The sequence below is a fragment of the Mobula birostris genome, chromosome 6 (assembly GCF_030028105.1).
Source record: "Mobula birostris isolate sMobBir1 chromosome 6, sMobBir1.hap1, whole genome shotgun sequence".
Taxonomy (NCBI): Eukaryota; Metazoa; Chordata; class Chondrichthyes; order Myliobatiformes; family Myliobatidae; genus Mobula; species Mobula birostris.
Window position 1 is genome coordinate 6689500 of NC_092375.1, and position 23192 is coordinate 6712691.

At 44.6% G+C, this 23192-nt stretch overlaps 1 protein-coding gene across 6 annotated transcripts in view; it reads left to right on the forward strand.

The window, feature by feature from the left end:
* The window catches only part of robo2 (roundabout, axon guidance receptor, homolog 2 (Drosophila)), a 620252-nt gene extending 597601 nt beyond the window's left edge, over window positions 1–22651 (forward strand). For all 6 annotated transcript variants that reach the window (XM_072259833.1, XM_072259836.1, XM_072259834.1 and 3 more), the window contains 3 exons: window positions 5724–5948; window positions 12508–12732; window positions 20364–22651. In XM_072259833.1, the coding sequence (XP_072115934.1) occupies window positions 5724–5948; window positions 12508–12732; window positions 20364–20365 (452 nt within the window). In that variant the 3' untranslated portion in view covers window positions 20366–22651. The remainder of the gene's footprint in view (window positions 1–5723; window positions 5949–12507; window positions 12733–20363) is intronic.
* The last annotated feature ends 541 nt before the right edge of the window (window positions 22652–23192 follow it).

The window sequence follows — 23192 nt, forward strand, 5'->3', positions numbered from 1 at the left end:
GCCTTTAATCCTGACAGGAACATACAAACTCTGCACTCTCAAAATTTCCCCTTTGAAGGCTTCCCACCTACCAATCACATCTTTGCCAGAGAACAACCTGTCCCAATCCACGCTTTTTAGATCCTTTCTCATTTCTTCAAATTTGGCCTTCTTCCAGTTCAGAACCTCAACCCTCGGACCAGATCTATCCTTGTCCATGATCAAATTGAAACTAATGGTGTTATGATCACTGGAACCAAAGTGCTCCCCTACGCAGACCTGAAACATTCAATCGATAAATTGGTCTATGATGCTGAGGTAGAGTGAAAAACTTGTTTTATAGAACACTACAGCACAGTACAGGCTCTTCATCCCACAATGTGTGCCGACCTTCTACCCTACTCTAAGATCAACTTAACCCTAGAGTTCCTAACCTGTGGTTCATGGGCCCTTTGGTTCATGGGCCCTTTGGTTCATGGGCCCTTTGGTTCATGGTAGGAATCCATGTAGAAAAAAGGTTGGGAGCCCCTGATCTATCCCTTCCCTCCCGCATAGCCCTTGATTTTTCTTTCATCCATCTGCCTCTCTGGAATTTCTTAAGTGTCCCTAATGTATGTGCCCCTGGCAAGACATTCCACATGCCCACCATGCTGTGTAAAAAAACTTACCTCTGACATTCTCCCCTAAACTTTCACCCTACCACCTGAAAATGATGCCCACCCCCTCATTTTGCATGCCATTCATACAGATCATTTCATCATATCAGTGCACTGAGGTAGCGCAAGGGGAAACAATCGCAGAACGCGGAATAAAATGTAACAGTTACAGAGAAAGTGCAGCACAGGCAGATAAAATATGAGCTTTGTTTGTCACATGGACATTGAAACACCGAAAAATGCAGTGAACTACCCCATTCTGTGTCTGATCAAATCAGCGAGGAATGTGTTGGGTAACCCATAAGCAGAAACACGTTGCCGACATAACAACCCCATAACTTACTCACCCTAACCGTATGTCTTTGGAATGTAGGAGGAAACCGGAGCACGTGGAAGAAAACTACTTGGTGTCACGGAGGACGTACAATCTCCTTTCAGGCAGCGGCAGGAATTGAACCTTGTTTGATGATCATCGGCACTGTAAAGTGATGCCTAATCGCTACGCTACAGTGCGTGTAATAAGGTGCAAAGGCGTGATGAAGGAATTGGAATTGGTTTATTATTGTCATGTACCGAGTTCCAGTGAAGAGCTTGTCACGCATACTCCTCATACAGATCAATTTACAACATTACTGCATTCAGGAAGAACACGGTAAAACAATAACAGAATATAAAATAAAGTGTAACAGCTGCAGAGAAAGTGCAGTGCAGTAATCGATAAAATGCAAAATCTTAACAAGGTAGATTGTGAGGTCAAGAGTCTTATAACAGCATGTAGTAGCTGTTCTTGAGCCTGGTGGTGTATGCTTCTAGGCTTCTGATTCTTTTGCCTGATGGGAGGTGGGAAGAGAGGGAGTGTCTGGGGTGGGTGGGGTCTTTGATTATGCTGGCTGCTTTACTGAGGCAGTGAGAAGCGAAGACGGATTCCACGGAGGGGAGGCTGGTTTCCACGACGTGCTGAGCTGTGTCTGCAACTCCCTGGAGTTTCTTGTGGTCACGTGCAGAGCAGTTGCCATACCAACCCATGATGCATCCTGCTAAACGGTTGGTTGTGAGGTTCAGCCGATCTTATCACATTAGGGGAACATTCAATAATCTCACAACAGTTGGATAGAAGCTGTCCTTGAACATGATGGTTCATGCTTTCAGATATTCATATCTGTTGCTTGTTGGCAGGGGGAAAGAAGAGAGACTGTCCAGAATGGTAGGGGTCTTTGATTATGTTGTCTCCTTTACTGAGGGGGAAGAAGAGAATGTCAGAGGTGGGCGGGGTCTTTGATTATGATGTCTCCTTTACTGAGGGGGAAGAAGAGAATGTCAGAGGTGGGCGGGGTCTTTGATTATGATGTCTCCTTTGCTGAGGGGGAAGGAGGGAATGTACGAGGTGGGCAGGGTCTTTGATTCAGTCCATCTGTGTCCATCATGATTTTATTTACCTCTGTAAACACCCTCTCAGTTTCCTATGCTCTAAGGAAAAAAGTACAAGCCTGCCCAGCCTCTGTCCATAACACAGGCCCTCAATTCCTGCCAACATCCTCATGATCTTGATTGGGATTTAATTTGAGTCTCTGGAGGCCACAAGGAAGAATCACTAACTGCTGCAGTGCACTATTGGCCTGGGATAAGGGAGTCAGAGAGTCAAGATTGTCTGCAATTCTCTGCACCAGAGGCTATGAACGTTTGGTTGCTGAGTGTACTCAAAACCAAGGTGGAGAGATGGTTTCGGTCAGAGAGGTGAGTCTTACTTCAGTGATGGGCAAGTTATTGGAGAAGATCCTGAGAGACAGGATTTATGAACATTTGGAGAGACATAAACTGATTAGGAACAGTCAGCATAGCTTTGTCAAGGGCAGGTCGTGCCTTACAAACCTGATTGAATTCTTTGAGGATGTAATAAAACACACTGATGAAGATAAAACAGTGGATGTAGTATATAGATTTCAGTAAGGCATTTGATAAGATTCCCCATATAAGGCTCCTTCAGAAAGTAATGAGGCATAAGATCCAAGGAGACCTTGCTTTGTGGATCCAGAAACGACTCGACCACAGAAGGCAAAGGGTGGTTGTTGATGGTTCGTATTCTGCATGGAAGACGATGACCAGTGGTGTGCCTCAGGGATCTGTCCTGGGACCCCTCCTCTTTGTGATTTTTATAAATGTCCTGGATGAGGAAGTAGAAGGGTAGGTTAGTAAGTTTGCTGATGACACAAAGGTTGGAGGTGTTGTGGGTAGCATGGACAGTTGTCAGAGGTTACAGCGGGACATCGATAGGATGCAGAACTGGGCTGAGAAGTGGCAGATGGAGTTCAACCCAGATAGGTGTGAACTGGTTCATTTGATAGGTCAAATTTGAAGACAGAATATAATATTAATGGTAAGACTCTTGGCAGTGTGGAGGATCAGTGAGATCTTGGGGTCCATGTCCATAGGACACTCAAAGCTGCTGCACAGGTTGACAGTGTCGTTAAGAAGGTGTGCGGTGTGTTGGCCTTCATCAACCGTGGGATTGAGTTCAAGAGCTGCGAGGTAATGTTACAGCTATGTAAGACCTTAGTCAGCCCCCACTTGGAGTACTGTGTTCAGTTCTGGTCACCTCACTACAGGAAGGATTTGGATACTATAGAGAGAGTGTAGAGGAGATGTTGCCTGGATTGGAGAGCATGCCTACGAAGAACAGGTTGAGTGAACTTGACCTTTTCCACTTGGAGCGACGGAGGATGAGAGATGACCTGATAGAGATGTATAAGATGATGAGACGTAATGATAGTGTGGATAACTGGAGGCTTTTTCTCAGAGCTGAAATGGCTAGCATGCAGGGGCATAGTTTTAAGATGCTTGGAAGTAGGTACGAGGTGGATGGCAGAGGTAAGTTTTTCACACAGAGAGTGGTGGGTACATGGAATGCACTGCCAGCAAAGGTGGTAGAAGCATATATAATAGAGTCTTTTAAGAGGCTCTGAGATAGTTACATGGAGTTTAGAAAAAGAGAGGGCTATGCAGTAGGCTAATTCTAGGCAGCTTCTAGAGTAGGTTACATGGTTGGTACAACATTGTGGGCTGAAGGGCCTGCAATGCGCCATAGATTTTCTATGTTTTCTAGTATAAAAGTCAGGCAGGTCAAATGTAAAGGAGGAACGATGATGTTGTTGAAGACAGGTTCAAGGGTTCAGGTTACCGTACGACATAGGAGCTGATTTATTTTCACTCTGAAGTCAGAATCAGAATCAAGCTTAATATCACCGGCATATGTCATGTGATTTGTTGTTTCATGGCAGAACTATGTTGCAATAGACAGTAATAAAAACTATAAATTACAACAAGAGGTATATATTTATTTTAAAAATTAAATAAATAGTTCAGACAGTGAGGAAAAGTAGTGAGGTCGTGTTCATGGACAACCTGATGGCGGAGGGGAAGAACCTGTTCCTGAAACATTGAGTGTGTGTCTTCAGGTTTCTGTACCTCCTCCTTGATGGCAGCATTTTCCTGTCTTCTCCCCAAAACCTTTGATGCCCTTACAAATCAAGAACCCATCGGCCGCCGCTTTAATGACAGCCTCCACAGCCGTCTGTGGCAATGAATTCCACAAATTCACCACCTTCTGGTTAAAAAAATTCCTCCTCGTCTCTGTTCTAAAGGAATGTCCTTCTTTTGTGAGACTGTGTCCTCTGGTTCTAGACTCCTCCACTGTAAGAAACATTGTCCCTACTATTACTATATCTAGGTCTTTCAATATTCAATAGGGTTCAGTGAAATGATCTTCATTCTTCATTCTTCTAAACTCCAATGAGTACAGGTCCAGAGGCATTAAATCCTCATTGTACATGAATGCTTGTATTCCCAAGATCATTTTCATGATCCTCCTCTGAACCCTACACCAACTCCTAAAGGCCTTGTGGGAAAATGTGCAAATGATGAGCTTCCCAAATGTTTAGGTCTCTAAAGGTGGATGCTCAATGCAGAGATGGTGGCGCAGTGAGATCAGCGCCGGACTCCGGAGCGAAGGTTCCCGAGTTCGAATCCAGGTCGGGCCACTCCCGAGCACGCTTTCCAACCATGCCAAGTTGAGTAAAAAAATACCCGGCCTCATAAAAAATACAGGGGTCGAGTCAGGTACATTCATAACGTGACCCGGTTAATCCTGACACCACGTGCCAGACAAGAATGGCTGAATGTCTGGTATGACACTCTCAAAAAAAAATGCAGAGATGTCTACTATATTCCAAATCTGTTAGTGGTGGGCCCTTCACACTGAGTGTCAAAGGGGAAATGGATGAAGATTTCTGAATCTGGTTAATAATTTCATCCTTTGCTATTTGAAAGAGTGCAGAGAAAATTCACTAAGACGTGCGACCTGAGGACCTGAGTTCTAGGGAAAGGTTGAATAGATTAGGACTTTATCCCTTGGAGTGTAGGAGAATGAGGGAGGATTTGATAGAGATATATAATATTATGAGGAGTGTAGATAGGGTAAATGCAAGCAAACTTTTTCCATTGAGGTTGGATGAGACCAGAACTAGCTGGTTATGGGTTAAGGGTAAAAGGTGAAGTATTTCAGGGGAACATTTAGTCAAAGAGCAGTGAGAGAGTAGAACAAGCTGCCTGTGCAAGTGCCGATTTCAACATTTAAAAGAAGTTTGGATAAGTACATGAATGGGAGAGGTATGCAGGGCCCTGAGTAGAGCAATGGCACTAGACAGAATAATAGTTTGGCTTGGACTAGATGGGCTGAACGGCCTGTTTCTGTGCTGTAGTGCTCTATGGCTCTCTGACTCTATGAATCTAATTGTTGTGTCAACATGATCCCACTGCCTTGGGGGACAATATCCATCCCTCAACCAAGCCTGGTTAAATGGGTAATTTGTCCATTATCACTGGATCTTGCTGTGCACCTATTTGTTGTTATGTCTCCCACTTTGTGTTCATGAGGACCCTTCAGAAGGACACCACTGATTGTCAGACACTGAAGAAATTGTGAAAGGCACCATTGACACATGGGTTACTTTTCACAGAAAGAATTGTGCCTCTAAACAACTCACTCCATATGGCTACACCTGACTTGAGATTTTTCTTGTTTCTTTTGCTAAGACCTGCCACCTCCGCCTGACCCTCCACCATGCCCAGGTTCAAAGCTCCATTCTGGTCAAGGATTGAAGACAATGGGGCTGGACAATTCTCCAGAGAGCCAGCAGGTGATCTGCCTCGACGAAGACACAAACTCAATGGACCATCTGCTCAAGACATCTCTAGAAGGTCAAGTGAATCAGGAAGACTTGCGAAACAAGCTGCAACACAAGCCAACCATGGGGTCAGGTAGGAGAGAGACAGGAAGGGATTTGCTTCGAGCACTCTTGAAAAATAAAGTGATCTACCGGAAGTGTAGGAAATTCTTGTGGGGCTCCTTGTGGTAGATGTGGAGGGGATTGGGTCAGCAATGATCCCAAAAATAAGAGGTCAGTATTTAGATATGAAATAAGGAGAAAGCTCTGAAAGTCAAAGTCAAATTTATTGTAGCACGCACAAGTATGTGTATGGAGAGGCATAAAGGAAAACTTGTAGCAGCAACAGAGGTAGAACATAGAACATTACAGCACATTACAGGCCTTCGGCCTACAATGTTCGACAAGCTTCTAACCTACTCGAGGATCAATCTAGGCCTTCCCTCCCACATAACCGTTATTTTTATGTCATCCATCTGCCCGCCTGAGAGTTTCTGAAAGACGCAACATTAGAGTCAAGTCAAGTCAAGTCAAGTCACTTTTTATTGTCACTTCAACCATAACTGCTGGTACAGAACACAGTAAAAATGAGACAACATTTTCCAGGACCATTGAAACAATACAAAAACTACACTGAACTACGTAAGAAAAAACACAAGAACTACACTAGACTACAGTCCTATCCAGGACTGCATAAAGTGCACAAAACAGTGCAGGCATTACAATAAATAATAAACAAGACAGTAGGCACAGTAGAGGGCAGTAGGTTGGTGTCAGTCCAGGCTCTGGGTATTGAGGAGTCTGATGGCTTGGGGGAAGAAACTGTTACATAGTCTGGTCGTGAGAGCCCGAATGCTTCGGTGCCTACACATCATTCCCAAGAAAAAAACATAAACTAAATATAAATTGTACACAGTTTTGAGAAGAAGAATAAATAATTGGAACCAAAATTTTAAAAAACAGAGCCCAATTTAGTGCAAAGTGAATAAAATGATCACGGTACTGATAATCCGTAGTGATTATGGTTCTGCTGGTTGGTTCAGGAATTGAATGATGGAAGGGAAGTAGCTGTTCCCGAACCCGGTGGTCTGGGTCTTCAGGTTTCTGTACCTCCTGCTCGACGGTAACTATGAGATGATGGCATAGCCCGGATGCTGGATGCTGCCTTTTTGAAGCAGTCCCTCTGTAGACACAGGCAGCAAGGTAGCGTAGCTGCTAGCACCAGAGACCAGGGTTCAATTCCCGCCACTGTCTGTAAGGAGTTTCTGTGTCTGCTTTGTGGCCACGTGTCTTTGTTGTCAGTGCTCCTGTTTCTTTCCAAAGACATACAGGTCAGTGAGAATTAGTAAATTTTGGGCATGCTATGTTAACGTCAGAAGCATGGTATCACCTGCAGACCTCCCCTGGCACATCCTCAGACCGTGTGTATGTTACTGTATGTTTCAATATACTGTAGATGTCGTAAATAAAGTTAATAGTTTTAGTGTACTTACTACCAATGGTGGGAAAGGGGTGTCCCGGTACTTACCCTTGCAAATGGAACAAGTGCTGCTCCTGCCCCTGCACGTCCTCCCTCACTACCATTCAGGGCCCCAAACAGTCCTTCCTGGTGAGGCAGTACCTCAGCTGCGAGTCTGTTGGGGTTATCTACTGCATCCGGTGCCCCCGGTGTGGCCTCCTGTTTATCAGAGAGACCCAGCGTAGATTGGGAGACTACTTCATCGATCACCTTCACTCCAGCCACCACAAGAAGTGGGATTTCCCGGTGGCCACCCATTCCCATTCTAACATGCCAGTCCATGGCCTCTCCACTGCCGTGGTGAGTCCACACTCAGGTTGGAGGAGTAAGCCGTATATTCCATCTGGGTAGCCTCCAACCTGATGGCTTGAACATCAGTTCCTTGAACTTCTGGTAATTCCCACCAACCCCCTTCACCACTCCCCATTCCCATTTCCCTCTTTCACCTTTTCTCCTTCCCTGCCCATCATCTCCCTCTGGTGCTCCTCTCCCTTCCCTTTCTTCCGTGGTCTTCTGTCCTTTCCATCAGATTCCCGCTCCTCCAGCCCTTTATCTCTTCTACCAATCAACTTCCCAGCTCTTTACTTCACCCCTCCCCCTCTCCCAGTTTCACCTATCACCTGCCACCTTGTACTTCTTCCTCCCCTCCCCCCACCTTCTTATTCTGACTTCTCCGCCCTTCCTTTCCAGATTGGATGAAGGTTTGCGGCCGGAAATGCCGACCATTTATTCCCATCCATCGATGCTGCCAGACCTGCTGAGCTCCTCCAGCACATCATGGGTATTGCTCTAGATTTTGAGCATCCACAGTAGCTCTTGTGTCTCTGTATTGGGCTGATTCCACTACCTCCTCCAGCTCCTATCCAAGTGTAGTGAGTCTTTGGAATACTCAATCCTGGAGGATGGGGATGCTCAGAACAGTGTAAAAAAAAAACAAAGGTTGTTAGATATCTGGATGTTAGAAAGAACAAGAGGAGTGGGGATGATGCAAGGAAATAATGCTGAGGTCAAGGGGATGTGTGAGATCTGTTCCTACTCCAGTTTCTCATTCTTAAATCAGCTTCCCTGCAGTGGGAACTCTAGGCACTTAGTCTTTTCACCATGCAAGCCTTCAAAGGACAGGCTAAGGACATTTGTCAAAAGGGAAAAAACAATCAAAATTGAAAACTGAAGTTCAAGACCAAGCTGTACTGAAAAAATCCGGTTCTTTGCCATGGCAAGATTAGACAATGTGCATATCACAAACACAAGAGATTCTGCAGATGCTGGAAATCCTGAGAGTCATACACACACAGAGTCCATGTTGCAATCTAGTTATGTATGAACCTATTCCAAGAAGCTCAAATCAACACTGGCCACATAAGCACGGTCAGGAGATGGTTGTTAAAGGGAACAAGTGGCACTCTTCCCTGTGTCTAACTCTTTCCCAGAGAGTGTGTGATGGGACAATGTAGTGAGGGCTTCACTGTATCTAACTGTCTCTGTTTTGGGAGAGTGTGATAGGATAGTGTAGAGGGAGCTTCACTGTGTATCTAACCCCACCTGGTGTGTTTGAAGAGGATCTTTCTGTGCACCTATTTGTTGTAAAATTTCCCATTTTGCGTTCATGAGGACCGTTCAGAAGGACACCACTGATTGTCAGACACTTGGTGACATTGAAAAGATTACGAAAGTCTCTACAGACCCATGGGTCAGTTTCCACAGAAACAATTGTCTGACGGGAGATCTGATCAAGGTTTATAAGATTGTGATAGATAGAGTAGAGAGACAATATCTTTTCCCCAGGTTTGTAATATCTAATACCAGATGGCATGCATTTAAGGTGAGAGGAGATAATTTCAAAGGAGATGTGAGGGCCAAGTTTTTTCACAGAGAATGGTGGCACTACCTGGGGTGGTAATAGAGACGTTTAAGAGACGTTTAGTTAGGCACGTGAATATGAGGAAAATGGAATGATATTGACATTGTCTATGCAGAGATGCTAGTTAGATAGGTCATTTGATTATTAATTTAATTAATTGAGCACAACGTTGTGTGCCAAAAGGTCTGTTCTTGTTCTGTACTGTTCTATGTTCTATGGTCTATGATCTGTTGGGGATCTAATCCACACTTTTTGCATCTAAGCTCCTCTGTGGTAATTCTTGCAAAAACTGCACATTCCAGGTAAGATTTTTGTTTCTCTAGCCCTGGCGTAACCTCTTGACTTCCTCTCAGTCTTTATGGCTTTTTTTTTTGTGGTCAATGTGATAGTTTTGGAATTACTACAGCTGTTTTACACTTAGAATACTCCACAAACAGCTGTGTGAAAATTACCAGCACAAATCTCTTTCTGTGATGTTATTTGAAGATTAGTTATTAGCACAGGACAGCAGACTTAACTCTACTTTGAACTTGCAACCGTAGATAATTCCCAACCACATGAGATGGTGGACTTTTAACATCTTACACATGAGGGAGCTCCCCAGAGACTGGAACAACTTCTCAACTACATACGGGGAGCCGCAGCCTCAATTGAGGAGGGGATGAAAGAGTTAATGTACGAGGAGCGCTTGATAGCCCTGGGCCTCTACTTGCTGGAATTCAGAAGAATGAGGGGAGCACATTGAAACCTATCGAATATTGAAGGCTTAAATAGAGTGAATATAAAGAGGATGTTTCCTATAGTGGGGGGAGACTAAGACCAAAGGGCACAATCTCAGAATAGAGGGAAGTCCCTTTTCAACAAAGAGTAGGAGGCATTTTTTTGTCTAGAGGTTGAGGAGATTGTAGAATTCGTTGCCACAGATGGTTGTGGAGGTCAAGTCAATGGGTATATTTAAGATGGAAGTTGATAGTTTCTACATTAGTCAGGGCATCAAAGGTTACAGGGAGAAACAGGAGAATGGGGTTGAGAGGGATAATAAATCAGCCATGATGGAATGGTGGAACAGACTCGATGGGCTGACTGGCCTAATTCTGGTCCTGTACCTTATGGTCTTAAACCGTTCTGAAAGGACGAGACAGATTGGATGTAGAAAGGATGTTCCCAATACTTACTTATTGAGATACAGCTCAGGTTCCAGCCCTCAAGCCTCGCCACCCAGCAGTGCCCCGATGTAACCCTACTCTAATCATGGGGCAATTTACAACGACCAATCAATCTACCAACCCGTACATCTTTGGGCTTACACCCGTATGAAGCCTACACGGTCACAGGGAGAACGTACACACTCCTTACAAGCAGCAGCAGGAATTGGACCTGGGTCACTGGTACTGTAAAGCATTGTGCTAACCACTATGCTACCATGATGCAAGTTACCATCTAAGCCATGTAAGAATGAGCTGAGGGGATATTTTTTCACCCACAGTGCAGTGAGCTTGTGGAATGCTCTACCACAGAGAACAATAGAAGCTAAATTATTTGCTAATGGTATTAATTTGTTGTGGGCACATGGCCAAGTGGTTAAAGCGTTCGACTAGCGATCTGAAGGTTGTGAGTTCGAGCCCCAGCCAAGGGAACGTGTTGTCTCCTTGAGCAAGGCACTTAATCACACACTGCTCTGCGACGACACTGGTGCCAAGTTGTATGGGTCCTAATACCCTTCCCTTGGACAACATCTGTGTCGTGGAGAGGGGAGACTTGCAGCATGGTCTTCCATACAACCTTGCCCAGGCCTGCTCTCTGGAGAGTGAAGACTTTCCAGGCACAGATCCATGGTCTTGCAAGAGTAACGGATGCCTTAAAAAACAATTAATTTGTTACTATCACATACTCAAAATACAAAGATGAGCATGTCTTACTTATAGAGATCAAATCATTACACAGTGCTTGAGGTAGAGGAAAACTATTATAGAGTTTGGAATAAGATGTTAACAGCTACAGAAAGAGTGAAGTGCAGGTCAACAATAAAATGCAAGACCATAACGAGGTAGATTGCAACATATACGATAAGATAAGAGTCTATCTTATCGTATAGGGGGTCCATTCAAGAGTCTGAAAACAGATTAGAAACATGGAAAACCTACAGCACAGTACAGGCCCTTTGGCCCACAATGTTGTGCCGAACATGTACTTACTTTAGAAATTACCTGGGGTTACTCATAGCCCTCTATTTTTCTAAGAAAAATATGTATCTAAGAAGAAGTTAGATGAAGATTTATATTTTCACCATTTGTCAAATATGCATTGAAACATCAAAACATACAGTGAATTGTGTCGTTTATGTCAATGACCAACACAGTCCGAGGATGTGCTGGAGGTCGCCTGCAAATGTTGCCATACTTCTGGCCTCAACATAACATGCCCACAACCCTAACCCATACTACGCAAAAGCCTTAGACACGTGTGTGTGTGTCTGTGTGTGTGTGTGTGTGTGTGTGTGTGTGTGTGTGTGTGTGTGTGTGTGTGTGTGTGTGTGTATATATATATGTATATATATATGTGTGTATATATACAAACACTATATATAGCTAGGGTGCCTAAGACTTTTGCACAGTAGTCGTAATTTTATGTATCGCATTGTACTGCTGCCACAAAGAAAATCAAGTTTCATGACATATGTGAGTGATTCTGATCTGGTTCTCTATTGTGGACTGAGAGTGGGAAGGGGTCAGGGAGTGGGGAATCATGGTTGGAAAAACGGAAGGGGCGGAGGGAATGGGAAGCATCAGAGAGATATTCTGTAATGATCAGTAGGCCAATTGTTTGGAATCAAATGACCTTGCCTGGTGTCTCAGGGCTGGGTGTGTCTGCACCCATGCCATCCCCCATCCCTGGCACTCCTCTGCTACCACCCGTCCTGCGGCACGCCACCCTTGCCATTCCCAGCATCCCTTGCTCCTGGCAGCTTTACTAACTCAGTTCCTGCTCCACATTACTGTCTTACGCACCCTAGCAATATATATGTGTTTAATAGATGTATGAATTGCACATCTTTGGACTGTGGGAGGAAACCAGAACTCCCAGAGGAAAGTCACACAGTCACAAGGAGAATGTACAAACACCTTGCAGATAGAGGGCAGGAATTGAATCCGGGTCTTCCAGTTGCTGGGTGCTGTAAAGCGTTACACTAACCGCTCCACTATCCTGCTGCACTTATGTTGTCCTCATTGTGAGACACTCTTGTAATTGTCTATTTTCTGATCTCTTTTCCAGAAGAAGTTCTTATCCCGTACAGCAAGCCGAACTTCCCCTCTCCGGGCCACTTGAGTGGTCAAAGTTCTTCGGGAACCGCCTCGTCTAAGGGGTCAACTGGACCCAGGAAAGGAGTGCCGTCACGAGGAGGCCCGGCCATCGCGTGTCACCAGCGGAACATTAGTGAGCTTCCAGATGTAGGATATATGGGGTCATGTGGCCAAGGACAGTTTCTAGGGGATGTATGTAAGTATCTGAACTGCTGGAATAGACTGGATTAATTATTATCACATGCACCGAGGTACAGTAAAATATATATTTTGCATTTCATCCATGCAGATCATTTATTTATTATTTATTTAGTTATTGTGATACAATCCATAGTTCCTGTGGATTGGAGGGTGGCTAATGTTGTCCCTCTCTTCAAGAAGGGAGGAAGAGAGAAAACAGAGAATTATAGACCGGTTAGCCTGACGTCGGTGGTGGGAAAGATGCTGGGGTCAATTATAAAAGATGAAATTACAACACATCTGGATAGCAGTAACAGGATCGGTCCGAGTCAGCATGGATTTACAAAGGGGAAATCGTGCTTGACTAATCTTCTGGAATTTTTTGAGGATGTAACTATGAAAATGGACAAGGGAGAGCCAGTGGATGTAGTGTACCTGGACTTTCAGAAAGCCTTTGATAAAGTCCCACATAAGAGATTAGTGGGCAGAATTAGGGCACATGGTATTGGGGGCAGAGTACTGACATGGATTGAAAATTGGCTGGTTGACAGAAAACAAAGAGTAGCGATTAATGGGTCCCTTTCGGAACGGCAGGCGGTGACCAATGGGGATACCGCAGGGTTCAGTGCTGGGACCGCAGCTGTTTACGATATATATTAATGATTTAGATGAAGGGATTAAAAGTAACATTAGCAAATTTGCCGATGACTCAAAGCTGGGCGGCAGTGTGAAATGTGAGGAGGATGTTATGAGAATGCAGGGTGACTTGGACAGACTGGGTGAGTGGCAGATGCATGGCGGATGCAGTTTAATGTGGATAAATGTGAGGTTATCCACTTTGGTGGTAAGAACAGGAAGGCAGATTATTATCTAAATGGAGTCATGTTAGGAAAAGGGGAAGCACAACGAGATCTAGGTGTTCTTGTGCATCAGTCACTGAAAGCAAGCATGCAAGTACAGCAGGCAGTGAAGAAAGCTAATGGCGTGCTGGCCTTCATAACAAGGGGAATTGAGTATAAGAGCAAAGAGGTCCTTCTGCAGCTGTACAGGGCCCTGGTGAGACCACACCTGGAGTACTGTGAGCAGTTTTGGTCTCCAAATTTGAGGAAGGACATTCTTGCTATTGAGGGAGTGCAGTGTAGGTTCACAAGGTTAATTCCCAGGATGGCGGGACTGTCATATGTTGAAAGATTGGAACGACTGGGCTTGTATACTCTGGAATTTAGAAGGCTGAGAGGGGATCTTATCGAAACATATAAGATTATTAAGGGATTGGACACGCTGGAGGCAGGAAGCATGTTCCCGCTGATGGGTGAGTCCAGAACCAGAGGCCACAGTTTAAGAATAAGGGGTAGGCCATTTCGAACGGAGTTGAGGAAAAACATTTTCACACAGAGAGTTGTGGATATATGGAATGCTCTGCCCCAGAAGGCTGTAGTGGCCAAGTCTCTGGATGCTTTCAAGAAAGAGATGGGTAGAGCTCTTAAAGATAGCGGAATCAAAGGTTATGGGGATAAGGCAGGAACTGGATGTGGATGATCAGCCATGATCACAGTGAATGGCGGTGCTGGTTCTAAGGGCCGAATGGCCTACTCCTGCACCTATTGTCTATTGTCTATTGTCTATAACGTAGAATAGGCCCTTTTGGCATTTCCAGCCCTTCATGCCATTTCTCCCAGCAACCCCCTATTTAACCCCAGTCTAATCACAGGACAATTTACAATGACCAATTATCCTACTCACTGGTACGTCTTTGGACTGTTGGAGGAAACCAGAGCACCCGGAAGAAACCCACACTGTCATGAGGGAGAATGTACAAACTCTTTACAGACGAAAGAAAAGAAAAAAAAAATTCTTCACAGACAGCGGTGGGAATTGAACCCAAATCACTGGCATGGTAAAGCGTTTCGCTCACCACTGTGTTATTGTATTTCATCACATCATACATAAAGGTAGTACAAAAGAAAAAAAATACCAGAATGCAGAATGCAGTGGTACAGTTACAGAGAAAATACATTGCAGCAGATAATAAAGTGCAAGGGCTGTGTTCAGGTAGATTGTGAGGTCAAGAGTCCACTTTATCATCTAAGAGCTCCATTTAAAAGACTTTTAACAATAGGAGAGAAGCTGTTCTTGAGCCTGATGGTATGTGCTTTCAAGCGTTTATATCTTCTGCCCAGTGTAAGAGGTGAGAAGAGAGGCTGGGATCCAGGATGGGTGGGGTCTTTGATTACGTTTAGATTATGAGAACACTCAGTCCTCTTTTATTGTCATTTAGAAATGCATATATGCATTAAGAAATGATACAATGTTTCTCTGGCGTGATATCACAGAAAACAAGACAGACCAAAGACTAACACTGACAAAACCACATAATTACACCATATAGTTACAGCAGTGCAAAGCAATACCATAATTTGATGAAGAACAGTCCATAGGCACAGTTAAAAAAATAGTCTCAAAGTCCCCGAGTCGATTGACTCCCGAGTCCCCGATAGCAGGCGACAAAAGGGAGAAACTCCCTGCCATAAACCTCCAGGCACCGTCAACTTGCCGATGCCTTGGAAGCAGCCAACCACAGCCGACACTGAGTCCATCCATCCGAAAACTTCGAGCTTCCAACCAGCCTCTCCAATACAGCCTCCGGAGCGCCATCCTCTGCCGAGCGCCTTGGACCTCGCCCCGGGCCGCTGAAACACGCAAAGCCGAGGATTTTGGAATCCAGAGATTCCGGATACCACACAGTAGCAGCAGTAGCAAAGCAGACATTTCAGAAGTTTTCCAGATGGTCCGCTATGCACTCATGTCTGTCTCCATCAAATCAGAATTGTGTATGGTCCCCTACTTGACAGATAACAGATATTCATCACCGGAGAGGCCGCACGCGCTGTCGTCACGCCGCCATCTTCTCCTGGGGTTGAAGAAGCTTGTAGATGTGTACATATATGAATATGAAGGGAAAGGAGCAATCTGGATATTATGTGGGAGGAGGACATTTGGAATAGTTCAGTATCAAGACTGGCAAAACAACACAGGCCAAATAGCCTTTCCAAAGCGCTACTGTTCAATGTTTTATGTTTGTTCTATGCTCATTGCTTCACTGAGGCAGTATGAACTATATACAAAGTCCTTGGAGGGGAGGCTGATTTCTATGATGTGCTGAGCTGTGTGTACAACTCTCTGCAGTTTCTTGAAGTCAAAAAACAGAGCTGTTGCCGTACCAAATCATGATACATGCAGATAGGATGCTTTCTACGTTGCATCTATAGAAATTGGAGAGAGTCAATGGGACATGCTGACTTTATTTAGCCTCCTGAGAAATTAGAGGGCAAATTGGAGAGGGTCAGTGCAACATGCTGACTTTCTTTAGCCTCCAGAGCAATCAGAGGTGCAGGTGCACATTCTTGGCCATTGGTAACTACATGTTCATATCAGCAGAGGCTATAGGTATTGTTCACTCCTATGACTGGTGATGTTGCACACTAGGAATGTGAAAACACTTGAATGGTTCAAACAGGAAGAGTAAAAATCTTACATACAACATAGCAGTCCTGATGAAGCGTCTCAGCCGGAAGCATAGACTTGTTTTCTCTTTTCCATAAATGTTGCCTAGTCTGCAGAGTTCCTCCAGCATTTTGTGTGTGTTGCTTAGATTTCCAGCATCTGCAGAATTTCTCTTGTTTGTGATAGCAGTACTGTACAGGCCCTTTGGCCCACAATGTTGTGCTGACATTTTAACCAACTCCAAGATCAATCTAACCCTTCCTTCCCACATATCCTTCTACTTTTCTATCATCCACATGCCTATCTAAGAGTTTCTTAAATGTCCCTAATGCGTCTGCCTCTATCACCACCCTTGGCAGCACGTTCCATGCTCTCACCACTCTGTGTAAAAAATCTACCTCTGGCATCCCTTTATACTTTACTCCAATCACATTACATTAAGCCGCCTCATATTAGCCATTTCTGCCCTGACACAAACCCAGTTGGCACTGCATCCAGTCCTGCATGATATTTTCAGAAGGACACTGTGAGTTTACAGAGAGTGATGAGTAAAGATCCAGGGATCACAGGACTGCAGGGGCAGTCTGGAGTATTGCATTCAATTAGACCGTAGGACCATAAGATATAGGAGCAGAATTAGGGCATTTGGCCCATTAAGTCTGCTCTGCCATTCCATCATGCCTTCTCCTCGTATCCCTTCATGCCCTGACTAATCAAGAATTTCTCAAACTCTATCTGAAATATATTCGTTGACTTTGGCTCCACAGCTGCCTGTGGCAACAATTTCCATAGATTCGCCACTCTCTAGTTAAAGAAATTCCTCCTCACCTCTGTTCTAAAGGAATGTCTCGCTATTCTGAGGCTGCGTCCTCTGGTCTTAGTCTCTCCCACCATAGGAAACATCCTCTCCAAATCCACTCCATCCAGGGCTTTCAACGTTCGATAGGTTTCAATGAGGTCACCACTCACTCTTCTGAATTCCAGTGAATACAGACCGAGAGCCATCAAACACTCCTCGTATGAGAAGCCTTTCAATTCCGGGATCATTTTTGTGAACCTCCATTGGGCCCTCTCCAAAGTCAGCATATCGTTTGTTGCTCACAATGCTCCAAGTGAGGCCTCACCAGTGCCTTATAAAGCCTTAACATTATATCCTTGCTTTTATATTCTAGTCCTCTTGAAACGAATGCTAAAATTACATTTGCCTTCCTCACCACTGACTCAACCTGCAAACTAACTAACCTTTAAAGAATCCTGCATGAGGACTCCCAAATCCTTTGCACCTCATATTTTTGAATTTTCTCTCCACTTAGAATATAGTCAGCTCTTTCATTTCTTCTACCAAAGTGCATGACCATACACTTTGAGACATTGTATCCCAACCTATCTGCCACTTCTTTGCCCTTTCTCCTAATCTGTCTAAGTCCATCTGTAGCCCCTCCATGTATCTTCATTCTGTCTGCAAACTTGGCCACAAAGCCATCAATTCCGTCATACATTATAAAAAGGATGTCGAGCCTTTTGAGAGGGTACCGAAGAGGCGGTACCGAAGGTACTGCCTGGATTAGTGAGCGGGTGCTATACAGAGAGGTTGGACAAACGTGGGTTATTTTCTCTGGAGCAGTCGAGGCTGAGGAGAGATCTGATAGAAGTTTATAAGGTTATCTGAGGCATAGATAGAATAGACAGACCGTATCTTTTCCCCAGGGTTAAAAAAAAGCTAATAATGTGTTTAAGATGAAAGGGAGAAATTTAAAAGGAGATATCTGCGTCATGGCGGACAGCTGCCTATCACCTCCCTCATGGTTCCGCCACCTTCTACTACCCATTGTGCTTTCCCCTATTCCTTCTTCACCTTTCCTGCCTATCCCCTTCCCCACCCCTTTATCTTTCCCCTTACTGGTTTTTCACCTGGAACCTATCAGCCTTCTCCTTCCCACCCTCCCCCCACCTTCTTTATAGCGCCTCTGCCCCTTTCCTCTACAGTCCTGACGAAGGGTCTTGGCCCGAAACGTTGCCTGTTCGTTTCCACGGATGCTGCCCGACCTGCTGAGTTCCTCCAGCGTGTCGTGCGTGTACCTGAGACAATTGTTTTCAGAGAGTGGTGGGGGTCTGGAATGCACTCCCTGGCGCAGTAGGTGGGACAAGTCAGAGAGAGGCATTAAAAGTGTCTTAGAAAGGCAGATGAATGTGTAGATGTGAACATTGTGCAGACAGAAGGATTAGTTCAGTCAGGAGTTCATTGCTAGTTTGAGTACTTTAGCACCTGAAGGGTTTCAGATTCAGGTTTATTATCACTGGCATATGTTGTGAAATTTGTTGTTTTAATGCAATACCTAAAGAGATATATAAAAAATAAAAAGCAGTGGAAAAAAAAGAGTAAATGAGTGAGGTAGTGTTCATGGGCTCATGGTCCATTCAACCCAAGATATCAGCAGTTCCTTTCCTCCCACAGGTGCTGCTTGACCTGCTGAGCTCCTCCAGCAGACTATGGGCCAAAGGGCCCATTCCTGTGCTGTACCGTTCTAGCTTCTAAGCAGACTAGGGTCCAAGAGGACTCTCCATGAAAGGAGATCACAATTGGAAATGTTTTTTATGAAGTAAATTAGGAGTAATGTGCCTCTGTGGCCCAATAGAGATATCAGGTGATCGGGGGAAGAACAGATGAGAAGAAATTGTTTACACAGTAATTAGTTATAATCTCGGACTCGGTGCCAGAAAGGGTGGTGGAAGCAGATGCAATAATAACAGCATTAATAACACCCATTTTGTATATTGCATTTAACCTAGTAATGTGTCACAAGGCATTTAACAGGAGATTTATCAAGCAGGTGCTTTTTAGCAGCCACAGGAGATGTTAGCAATTGTGATTAATAGAACATAGTACATTGAATGGTACTGCTCAGAACACGCCCTTCAGCCCACAATATTGTGCTGATCTTTTAACCTACTCTACGATCAATCTAATCCTTCCCTCCCTCAAGCCTTCCATTTTTCTACCATTCATGTGCCTGTCTAAAGCATCTCCTAAATGTCCCTAATGAATCTGACTTTACCTCCACCTTTGGCAGGGTGTTCCAGACACCTACCACTTTCTGTAAGAAAAAACTTACCTATGACACTTCCCCTTTACGTTCCTGCAGTCACTTTAAAATTATGCCCCTGGTATTAGCCATTTTCACCCTGGGAAAAAGACTCTGGCTGTTCACTCGATCTATGCCTCTTATCATCTTGTAGAAAGTCATCTCTCATCCTCTAGTCAACCTATTAAACATCACATCTTTGGAATATGGGAAAGGGCGGGAAGCCCCGTAGGAAAACAAACATTCACCGAGAGATCATGCAAACTCCACACAGACAGTGCCAGGAGTCAGAGGCAAATCCTCTCTGCACCCTCTCCAAAGCTTCCCCATCCTCCTTATAATGAATGTAACCGGAGCTGGACACAATACTCCAAGTGTGGTCTAACCAGAGTTTTATAGAGCTGCAACATTACCTCACTGCTCTTGAACTCAATCCCCCAACTCAACATAGGCCTTCTTAACCATTCTATCTTAACCATCCTATCGACTTGCGTAGCAACCTTGAGGGATCTATGGATGGATGTGAACCCCAAGATCCCTCCGTTCCTCCACACTGCTAAGAATCCTGCCACTAAACCTGTATTTTCTGCCTCCAAATTCGGCCTTTCAAAGTGTCGGTGTCTCATTGTAACCCATGACAACCTTCAACAACATCCATGGCCTTTGTGTCATTTGCAAACCTACCAACCCACCCTAATCTTCCGTCCACTCTAAAAGGTCAAGTGTGAGTGCTTGGTAATTTTATTATTGTCGCATGTACTGAGGCACAGTGCAAAACCTTTGCTTACATGCCATCCAGATGGATTATTCCATAAATAAGTATGAGATACATTGAAAGGAAAATAAAACAATGCAGAATATCAAGTTATAATTACAGAGAAAGTACAGAGCAGGTAGACAGATAAGATACAAGGGCCGTGATGAGGCAGGTTGAGAGAGTGCAAGGGATTATGGCAAAGAATGGATGGGACTGGCACAGATGGTAGTGCTTGCTAATAGGGGACAGACTGATCTTCCTCAGAAATGCCAGCTTTTAACCTCGGTGTCCTTGTTCCCACAGAGTGAAGAAGAACTGATCCTGAGATTCAGCGTTGCGAGCCCCGCCTCGTGGTTGCCATGGCACCTGTGTGGTGCAAAGAACCTCTTCCTTATTTAATGTATTATGACAGAACCTGTAAATGTGATGTAAAGTCCGAGATACCACAGCCACATGTGTACCCCTTCACCCCACCATGGTCTTATCAGTACATTGTCCATGTACACCCTCCTCTCACCTCACCACGTCTCCATCACTCCCCTTTCCTTCTTCCAAATCCCACCCCTTCTTCTTCCCTGTAAGCCCATCACACCCTACTGGGGCATACGCTACCGACAGCAGCTCACCTGAGTCCTCTGCCCTGGGCAGATAGAAGGGTGGTCGGCCCTGTGGCTTCCAGTTTCACCACATGACTTTGTACATCTTCTAGGCAAAGAGTCTTCCTCTTCCAGGAATGAGGACTTTGGAGCTTCCGCTGCCGTTTCTGTAGCTCTGGGTTTTTTATGGGATGGGGTTGCTAAACCCAGGCCCAACCCCCTTCCTTTCATAGCCGGGCTCAGGACCGTCCATGGCAGGGTTACATCCCACCCGCAAAATAGAAATGTGACAAGGAAGGATATGAGAAGTGTAGTTGCTATAATGTAAGAGAGAAGGGGGGAGAGAAGGGGATTTCTTGTGTAAATACTTTTTGTTGCATTGTTAAACAAAACTCACCTTGTTCTTTGACTTTGCATCTTGTAATGTTATTACATTTTTTTATTGGTCTATTGTACTATATTGTCGATTGACTGGGCAGAAATGCCATTAAAAACAGGAACACACAAAAATATGTATTTTTAACATTGTTACTGCATTACTTTCTGTTTGTTTAATGTTGTGTTTTTTGAAGTTTGCACTGATGATTTTGTTTTAGTGATAAGCACAAAAGTTTAAAGCTCCTGAGAAAATGCTGAAGAGTGCGAAGCTGGTCGGATGGGAAGAGAGGGGGATTTAGCTCACCGCGTGTGTGAGCGTGTATGCGTGTGATATGTGTGCGAGAGTACATGGCCGTGTCTGCTGTTGTGAGCTTGCGTGGATGAGTGATAGAGGTAAGTGTGGTTTTCTGAGCATACACTTACTGGGCCACTTTATTTGATACCTGCTGTACCTAATAAAGTGGCCACTGTGTGTACTTTCGTCGTCTCCCGCTGCTGTTGCCTATCCACTTCAAGTTTCAACATGTAGTGTGTTCAGAAATGCTTTTCTGCACACCACTGTTGTAACGTGGTTATCTGAGTTACAGTCACCTTCCTGTCAGCCTGTACCAGTCTGGCCATTCTCCTCTGACCTCTCTCATTAACAAAGTGTTTCTGCCCACAAAACTGCTGCTCGCTGGTTGTTTGTTTTTTACACCATTCTGTGTAAGCTCTAGAAACTATTGTGTGTGACAATCCCAGGAGTTCAGCAGTTTCTAAGATACTCAAACCACCCTATCTGGCACCAACAATAATTCTACGGTCAAAGTCACATTTCTTCCCTATTCTAATGTTTGGTCTGAACAACAATTGAAACTCTTGACCACATCTGCATACTTCTATGCATTGAGCTGCTGCCACGTGATTGGCTGATTAGACATTTGCATTAATGAGCAGAGGTACAGGTGTATCTAATAAAGTGGCCACTGAGTGTACATCATGTGTGTGCATGCGTGTTGCAAGTGAGTGCACATGGGCATGCGTATGGTACTTGTGTATGGTGTGTCTGCGTGTGTGTAGGGGATAAGGCACAGAAAACGCTGCATTCTTCTGGGACCCTGTGACCTTTGAACAGCACAACCAGAAATGGTGTCTAAGTGGCTCTGAGGCTGTTGCAGGGAGAGTCCCGTTCACATGTCACTCAGGGACACAGTGCTGGAAAGTCAGCCTCGGAGGACTGAACAGCAGGCCTTATCAACCAGGCCGAAAAAGAGAGGCCATTCACCCAGAGGATGCCCTCTGTCCCCGATTACCCCTTGCCCTCTCATAATTATTTAAGACTTTTTCCTTCTTTCTTAATATAAAAAGAGGCAGCCCATCTCCCACCCGCCCACCCCCACCACTTTAAATCTGAAAAGACATCACCTTGTTCTGCCAGGAAGCGGCAGCTTTCCAATTTCGCCACTGCTGACCAAGGAGAGTTTCAAAGGATGCTTGATGTCAAATATAGTCTTAAACATTAATCTTAAAGCAAGGTCAGGAGCCTTGCTAACGCTGTTAACGGTAAAATAAAGTGTGTGTCAGTATTAAGGAAAGTTGTTCATGGGTCTATAGTATATTGATTAAAGGCTTGATGTTTTTATGCTACATTGCCTGTCGTGATCTCTACCTGTCTGTCTTACCTGGGTTTTGGGTCAACACGTACCCCACATCCAAGCTCAAGTTCAACTTTAACTGTCTTTCAACCATACGCCTGAATACAGCCGAACGAAACAGCATTTCTCCAGGGCCACGGTGCAAAACACAGTACCGACAGCCACACACAGCACATACAGCACGGGTAATTCTAAGGCCTCTGTTGGACAGGGTCAACCACGGATATTGCATCTTAGCTGTCTAGATATGCAAAGCCAATGCAGTGCATTCTCGCGAGCAGGCTGTTGCCCATTTACATGGATGGTAGGGGTATGGAGGACTATGGTCCAGATGCAGGTCGATGAAACAGACTAGATGGACTGAATGGCTTGTTTCCGTACTATACCTTTCTATGATTCTATGACTTGAAGTAGCAAGCTCCCCGTCTCCATGCATCAAAAGAAAGCAGAGGCCAATACAGTTTGGTACCAGCAGCATTGCAGGAGTTGCCAGTCATCATTGCACTCAACATAAGACTGTCTTA